We start from the raw sequence: 8559 nt of genomic DNA, 5'->3' as shown, positions 1-8559 counted from the left end.
AATAAACACATGTATACATATCATAAACAAAACGAAATTCGTTTGTAAAAATTCAAAACATAATCAAATAGTTACTGGGAAACCAAATGCTGGCCTTTTATTAACCCCACCCCTCCCCCCCCCCCTATAACATGATTAGATTTGCAACAGAAGATTTTGCGTTGTCTAGATTCGCTAGTGTAGTAGATTTAAGTGATTGAATTTCGGGAAAAGTCGGGAAAATTACTCAGATGCAATGGCAATAGATATATATTGAAGTCCCCCCCCCCCCCCATCGTCTTTTAAAGTAGTTTCTTCTCTGTCTGGGAAAAGACTAAGATTTCCACTCGTTGAGCAAAATGCCCAGGCCACTTTATCACATGAAGCTATTTGCCTCACATTGTCCATCAGGACCGACTCACTAAGCAAGAGATATGTATTCTTTTGTTTGGTTTATTCGCTCTAGTTATTTGTATTTGCCTCTGGTATCGTTTTTGTACCACATGATCCAACTGACTCAGTGCATTGGTAACTGCTCAATGCCACGTCACCAGATGTTGAAATACAGACTCACGCAGCCTATGTCTTTCATTTCATACCGGTTATCCATCACTTATACATGGAAATCTGATGGATCGAAGCACATTTCTGCAAATGGAATCTGCATTAGTTTGATTTCTAGATCATTTTCTTCGACACACTACATATTTTTACATCTGACACGGCGGATTCATGACCCAGAGACAAACTCTCCTCTTATCTTGCGAAAGAGACATTATAGACACCTTTATAACGCGTTCTAGAAGAGACCTCTCGTGTCACTTGTTGCCACTTACTTTTATTTGAACTGTGTAAGCTTACGTGTGAGTCCTTTTAAGTCGGCTATGATTGGATAAATATTTCTGAGGAAAGGACTCGACGCCTCATTCCACGATTCATTTCGCATTTAGCAGGATCTAGGCAAACAGTGAGTACAATTAATATATAATTTTTGACTCGTTACCTCTAAATTTGGTTGATCCAAGCAATAGCCACTATATAAGCTCGTCGGAATAGACTTACATACAATCTATGTATATATTACAGAAACCCTTATCCTAATTATATATCATGAACCGTATCCGGACACCTACCCCCTGGACATCCATCCCCCGGATAACCGCCCCCAGTCAACTTCTCCCTAGGCAACTATCCACTAGGACAACTAGCCCCTAGGGCTACCACCCTCTAGGACGACTACCCCCGGACAACTGCCACCCGGACAACTACCCCTAGGACAACTACCCCCGGACATCTAACCCGGACAACTACCCCCTAGGATAGTTGTCCAGGGGGTAGGTATCCTAGAGGATGGTTGTCGTAGGGGGTAGTTATCTGGGGTAGTCGTCCTAGAGAGTAGTTGCCCTAGGGGTTAGTTTTCCTAGGGGGTAGTTGTCCTAGGGGGTATTTGTCGAAGGGGAAGATTTGCTGTTGTTGTTGTTGATGGTCATGTTGATGGTAATGGTGATGATTCGTGATCTCATGTCGTGAGAGAAATTGTCAACATTCGGGCAATGTTAGGCGATTTGCATACAACTTTTGAGTCCAATGTACCATGATGATGCATGATAGGTGTATTCCCAGCTCCTGAAGGGAGTAGGATTCACTTCTGATGTTTATCTTGTAATGTAATGTCATGTGTTGGCTTAGTCAGTAGAGCGTCCGCCTCACAACCGGGAGGTCGTGGGTTCGAACCCCGGCCGCGTCATACCAAAATACGTTAAAAGACGGGAGTTGCTGCTACCATGCTACCAAAATTATTTAAGATTATTATTATTATTATTATTATTATTATTATGTATAGGTATTAAAGGTCAAATACAGATCGGAATAGTTATCATAGAATAGTGACAATGAATACTATAATGAAAAACAGGTTGTAAACATTTACAATGTACATAATTACTGTAGGAACGGTGACGTTATGAGTATTACTAAGCCCAACTGCAATGACGACTCGACAACAATGCCCTTGCGATGATACCAATGAGTGGTTCAACCTTTAATAAAAGATAGAACAGATAAAACAAATTATCAGCATGGCTGATATACATATGCATCACGCAATTAAAACAATCAAGTTTGCTGCAACAAACTGTCTTCCAAATGCATAGCACCGAATAATAACTATAAATGACATTGTTATCCTTGATGCCTGTATCAAAATATTCACTCCATATTCTGTATGCCTACCCTTGTCATGCAAATTGACCCGACCTACTTTCTGTCATTTTGTGCTAAAATGTCCCTTTTACCTCAAATGCTACTTTCCCTAGCTAACTAAATTTAGACCATTATCTTCTGTTCATAATTAAGTCATAATCGTATTCTGTCATACATTAATAGAGCTTCTTGCTCATTCATAATATCATAAACTTACTTGGATATTTCGTACTTTTCCAGCATGAATTATCTTATACGCTACTTACACCAAAACTTATATGTGGTACATTTACATTCAAAACGTATGGATGTTCTATGATTCTAATCTTATTTCATACATCACATCAATCCACCATTATAATCACCATTAACATCAGGCAAAAGAGTAAATATTGAGCTATCATAATATGCAGTGATTTTCTACTTACAACATTGGGCTGTCTCAGGAAAACAAAATTAACAGTAGACTGTTCAGTGTAATAAACATTCAGTGTAACGTAAATCAGTAGCTCCACAGAATCAAATCCCGCCCTCTACGACCTGAATGCAGAATCCACCTAAAAACCCCGCTTCTGACGTCACAATGTCAAATTGGGAAAAACTCGTATCAACATCCCGGCCCCTTAAATTAACCGAATACTTTGAATTTACCAAACCTTTCACTGCCAACATCTATAACAAAACTGTCACTCCCTTGAAATTTTCAAGACTTCGATAAATACAGTCCCTTTAAATCCAAAAAAGGTGGTTGCTATGGAAACATATTTCCTAACTGAATAAATACAGTCCCTTTAAATCCAAAAAAGGTGGTTGCTATGGAAACATATGTCCTTACCGAATAGCAGAACACTAATAATATGACAATAAGGACATACTACCTGTATTTCTTTCCTTATCTTCTGATTACAAACTATTGTATTACCATCAGAATACTATCTTTAGAAACTGAATTCTAACTAGAAATGAGTTATGCTTCAATTCAATTAAACATTTCAGCAAGTCACTACGAAACACAAAGTATCTGTATAATATCACTGTAGTAAAGTCTCTTCTTGTTGAAGCGAATCTAAACCGAATTCATTTATGCGAAACTAGATGCTGTGTCCACAGAAGTTGAATGTTTCATGCTCAATGCTCCCTAAACTAGATGCTGTGTTCACAGAAGTTGAATGTTTCTTGCTCAACGCTACCTAAAGTAATCCCTATCTTGAATTGAACTGGAATTATTTTGTATCAGCTCTAAAAACAACAAATAAAATGGCTAACTTCTCGAAGCCGTCTATTGCGATTCCTCTTGCTCGAGAAGTAAACAAAGCTTCGCGATGGGTCTGACGAGTGTCGACGTTGCAGTCTTAACCTTCACGCTACGTACATATCCCCGCTTACCAGGGTACACTTCTAAAACGCGTCCCATCAGCCAGCAACACCTCGGCACAGTTCCGTCTGCGATGAGAACCACGTCACCAACCTGAAGATTGCGTTCAGGCTGCTGCCACCGCTGACGTTGCTGTAGACTAGGTAGATACTCCCTAATCCACCTCTTCCAAAAGAGATCAGCCAGGTACTGCATCTGCCTCCAACGTCTCCTGGCGAAGACATCTCCCTCAGTGGACTTACTCGGAGGTGGTGCTGAGGTCTGCTTCATGTGTAGCAGACTGCTGGGCGTGATGACTTCCAGATCTCCAGGATCATCAGAGACACGAGTAAGAGGCCTGCTGTTGATGATTGCCTCTACCTCGCACATCAGAGTGTGAAGCTGCTCCTCCGACTGACATGTCCTTAAATACTGCTCGTTGAGAAGAGCATGCAGTACTTTCCTGATCGTTCTTATCTGTCTCTCCCACACACCGCCATGATGTGAGGCCCCTGGCGGGTTGAAACTCCAATCTATACTGTGATTAGCCGTGAAGTTTGAGATTTCATCAACGTTCCAATCACTCAGTGCCTTCCTCAGCTCAGCCTTAGCGCCTACCAAATTGGTGCCATTGTCCGAGACCAACCTCTTTATTGGTCCTCTCCTGCTCATCATGCGTCTGATGGCATCAATGCATGAGCTGGTGTCTAAAGATTTGGCAACCTCGATGTGGATAGCTCTAGTTGTCATACATGTGAATATCACGCCGTATCTCTTTCTTACAGAGCGCCCACACTTGATCTCATAAGGACCGAAGTAGTCCATCCCCACATGTGTAAATGCTGGCTCATCAGCTACTACTCGGAAGGCAGGTAGATCAGCCATCTTCTGCTTGCCGACCTTGGCCTGGTAGCGACGACAAGTTACACACTTGCTTAACAAGCCTCTCACCAGGACCCCAGCTCCCAGAATCCAGTAGTACTGCTTGAGTTCTGCCAAAACATGATTTTGGCCTTGATGTCCAACCTTCTCGTGTATGTGCCATACCAACAGTGCTGACACATGATGCCTTCTAGGCAGTATCACCTGATGCTTTGCAGTGTCTGGGATATGTGCTCGTCCAAGCCTGCCTCCTACCCTCAGTAGACCATCTTGCAAAACAGGATCCAACCTTGCAAGCCTCGACCCCTTCTTCACAGGTCAAGTCCTCCACTGTCAAGTGTCTGCTCAATTCTTTAACTGGAGTACAGTTCTTTACATTCCTACTAAGGGTTTCCTTCAACCTCATCCACCAAGCTACCGCTCTGCGTAGTCTCGTCCAGGACGAATAGTGCATGAAGAGCTGGTCAATGCACTTCTTGCCCTCACTTGTAGCAAAGTTCTGGACTAGAGGCTTCACCTCTGGATCATCCTCTCTGATCCCATCCTTCTCTATGGGACATGTGGGCCATCTCTCCTCTGGCTGTTGTAGAAAGGCTGGTCCAACAAACCACTTCTCATCATCCTTCAGATCAGACGGTGACATGCCTCTGGATACGATGTCTGCCGGATTCTCCTTTGAGCCAACATGTCTCCATTGGTCTATCTCTGTGGCATTGTGTATCATAGCCACCCTGTTTGACACAAAGACACGGAACCTTCTATGTTCATTCTTTATGTAGTGCAACACTATCATACTGTCAGTCCAAAAGTATGATTTCTTCACAGGCAGGTCTAGCTCTCCTCTTATCACGACATCCATATTCACAGCAAGTGTAGCTGCCATCAATTCTAGTCGAGGTATGGTAACGGTCTTTACTGGAGCAAGGCGTGACTTGGCCATGATGATACTGCTATGCACCTCTCCTTCCTCATTCCTCATCACTAGATATGATACAGCCCCGTAGGCTACTTCAGATGCATCAGAGAAGTTGTGGATCTCGTAATCAGTTATCCTGCCAAAGTCGTGAGGCTTGACACATCTACTGACCTCAACTCCTTCCATCTGTGGAAGTTCCTCAATCCAAGCCTTCCATTTCTTTGCATCACTGTCAGAGATAGGCTCATCCCAGTTCAGCTTCTTCCGGGTCAACTCCTGAAGAATCAACTTCCCTCTCAGTGCAAATGGGCTAGCATATCCCAAAGGGTCGTAGACAGAAGAAACAACACTTAAGAGTCCTCTTCGTGTTAAAGGCTTGTCCTTTGCCTGAATCTTGTAGACAAAGCTATCTCTTTCTACATCCCATATCATACCAAGTGCACGCTCTATTGGTAGGGCATCAAAGTTCAGGTCGAGTCCAACCACTTGCTTGGCCCGATCTTGTACTGGTATGGTTTGCAGAACTCTTGTGTTGCTACTCATCCACTTAGCGAGTCGAAATCCACCCTTCTGCAACAAGGTTCTCAATTCTGATGCCAGTCTTATAGCTTCATCTTCCTCTTCAACAGAGACCAGGCAGTCGTCTACGTAGAAATTCATCTCTACTACTCTTGGTGCTTGTGTATTGCACTGATCTCCATAGTCCTTTGCTGTTTGCCGCATGGCAAACGAGCAACAGCTGGGGCTCCATGTGCCCCCAAACAGGTGCACACACATCCTGTTGGTCTTAGGATCTTCATCCACTCTTCCATCAGGCCACCACAAGAAGCGAAGTACATCTCGTTCATCTGGATGGACTGTTACCTGGTGGAACATGGCTTCCACATCAGCCATGATGGCAATTGGTGCTCGACGAAATCGAAGAAGTACACCAGTCAACTTGTTGGTCAGATCCGGCCCTTGCATCACCACATCGTTCAGACCAACTCCTAAGCACTTGGCAGCACAATCAAACACAATCCGAAGTTTGTCTGGCTTCTTCGGATTTATCACTGGGTGATGTGGTAGGTACCAACAAGTTCCATTTGGCGGTTGAGTTTCATCAACTTCCTCGGCGTAGCCCTTGGCAACTAGGTCAGCCATGCCCTGTGTATACTTAGCATGCATTGCCGTATCCCTGAGAAGTCGTCTTCTAAGTGAATGGAGTCTCTGCTGGGCCATCCATCTATTGTCACAAAGTGGCGGGGGTCGTTCTTTGAATGGTATGGGCAGTTGATAGTGACCTCCATTCATTACCACATTGTCCTCCCATAGCTTCAATACCTCTCGGTCCTTGACTGACATTCCTTTAGCATCACAATGGAGGGTTTCAATGCCTTCTAGAGACCAAAACAGCTTACATTGGTCTTCAAGGGATATTTCATCTGAGATATAGTGTGATGTCACAGCCATCCTCCTACCATCACTCTGAACCGGCCCATTCAGGGTCCACCCCAGCACTGTCCTTACTGCATAAGGGTCTCTTGGCTCACCACGTCGTATCTCGAGGGGACAAATAAGCTCTGGATAATCTTGCCCAATCAGCAGATCCACCTGCAGTTTGGTAGTCGATGGAAAGTCGACATCTGTGAGATGTTGGAGTTTGTCAACATCCTCCTTCTTTAGCATGTGATCTGGATTAATGTTAATGTCTGTCTTGGTATAGACTTTAGGGAGATTCACCATCCTGGATGATGACTTTGCTGCAACTTTCAGGCTTACAACACTGGTCTGAAGTTCGCTGTTGGCTCTTTCCAGAGTTGAGACAGACACTATACTGGACAATCCACTTGCCTTCACTCTTGCTGCCAACTTCTTAGTACAAAAGGTACTTGTCGAGCCTGAATCCAACAGTGCTAGAGTCTCTACACCAATATTACTGCCTGCCGCATAAACCCAGACAGGAACGATTGGCAATAGCACCTTCATGTTCCCGGCCCCTGTGACATGACTCTCAATCTTCTCAGGTGAAGGACTAACAGCTTCCTCTTGTGCTTGCTGAGGTTGTTCTGGTTTCTGCTGATGGAGAAACTTAGTATGTTTTCTGTTGCATCCGTAAACTGAACATACCCTCTTTAGTTTACAGTATCTCGACATGTGTCCCTTCTCCAAACAGTTAAAACAAAGCCTGTTTTCCCTCACCAGTTTCAGCCGGTCATCTAGTTGCATTCGTTTGAACTTGTCACAGCCAAACAGACTGTGCGATTCCTTGCATATCACACACAGCTGTGGTGTCACATCATTGCCTGTGGCTGTCGTGGAGAAAGCACCCTTCTTCAGTCCTGTCGACTTCTTGTTCTGGGAGGTGCCTCTACCGCCCTGATCTTTGGTAAGAAGCCTTCCGTAGACCGGATCATTCTCCTCATCGGCTGCACCTTGGACAAAATCCACCAGGTCAAATATGTTAGGAAGTCTATCCTCTCGCCTGATTCTTCGTACCACACTCAGCCATCTCCCGCATAAGTATAGTGGTAGTCGTTCAACTATCTGGACAAGGACTAACTGTGGTGACAAATCGCCAATGTAACCCATGGCATCTAAAGTCAGTGAGCAAACTTGCAGTTCATCTGCGAATTCTCTTAGGGCCCTCTTGTCCCGTCCGGTGATCTTCCGCCCTCCGGTCACTTTCCTGATCCATGCATCAGCTATCATGAAGGGTGTACCAAACCTCTCTTGTAGCATGGCCTTCGCCCTCATATACCCTTCGCCAGATGGCATAATACTACAAGGCTGCAAGATTTTGCGGGCATCTCCTTCGCACTAGTATAGAAGGCGGGTCAGTTTGGCACTGTCCGGAATACTTGTACAGTCTATTGAGTTCTCAAACGCCCTCCAAAACTCCCAATATTTAAGAGTAAATATTGAGCTATCATAATATGCAGTGATTTTCTACTTACAACATTGGGCTGTCTCAGGAAAACAAAATTAACAGTAGACTGTTCAGTGTAATAAACATTCAGTGTAACGTAAATCAGTAGCTCCACAGAATCAAATCCCGCCCTCTACGACCTGAATGCAGAATCCACCTGCGTGCGCCTGTAATCCAGCTAACAGTGGAAGTAAACTGACTGATTCAGCCGAGGACGCAGGTTCGAAACTGAGTCACGTCTTTCGGATGGTGACGTTAAAAGTCGGTCCCCAGACGTAAATAATCATATCTGATTGATACACGTCTGTAAAAACCCAA

The 8559-nt window shown here is 44.1% G+C and overlaps 1 protein-coding gene across 1 annotated transcript; it reads right to left on the bottom strand.

Moving 5' to 3' along the window:
- Positions 1-1921: 1921 nt before the first annotated feature.
- LOC100889831 lies at positions 1922-8090 on the bottom strand. Its single transcript, XM_011674446.2, has 3 exons — positions 4802-8090; positions 3568-4527; positions 1922-2018 (listed from the first exon to the last, which is right to left on the bottom strand). The coding sequence occupies exons 1-3, from the start codon at positions 8088-8090 to the stop codon at positions 2014-2016; spliced, it is 4254 nt and encodes a 1417-aa protein (XP_011672748.2). The 3' UTR covers positions 1922-2013.
- Positions 8091-8559: the final 469 nt, after the last annotated feature.

This window comes from Strongylocentrotus purpuratus, unplaced genomic scaffold (assembly GCF_000002235.5).
Source record: "Strongylocentrotus purpuratus isolate Spur 01 unplaced genomic scaffold, Spur_5.0 spur5_scaffold_17, whole genome shotgun sequence".
NCBI classification, from domain to species: Eukaryota; Metazoa; Echinodermata; class Echinoidea; order Camarodonta; family Strongylocentrotidae; genus Strongylocentrotus; species Strongylocentrotus purpuratus.
This window is presented reverse-complemented; position numbering and strand designations above follow the sequence as displayed.

Excerpts from the sequence above, each read along its gene's own strand:
- LOC100889831 (XM_011674446.2), bottom strand. The coding sequence starts at position 8,090 with ATGCCATCTGGCGAAGGGTATATGAGGGCGAAGGCCATGCTACAAGAG. Across the intron at positions 4,528-4,801 it reads GAGGTTGAAGGAAACCCTTA|AACTCAAGCAGTACTACTGG; the intron begins GTAGGAATGTAA and ends ATGTTTTGGCAG.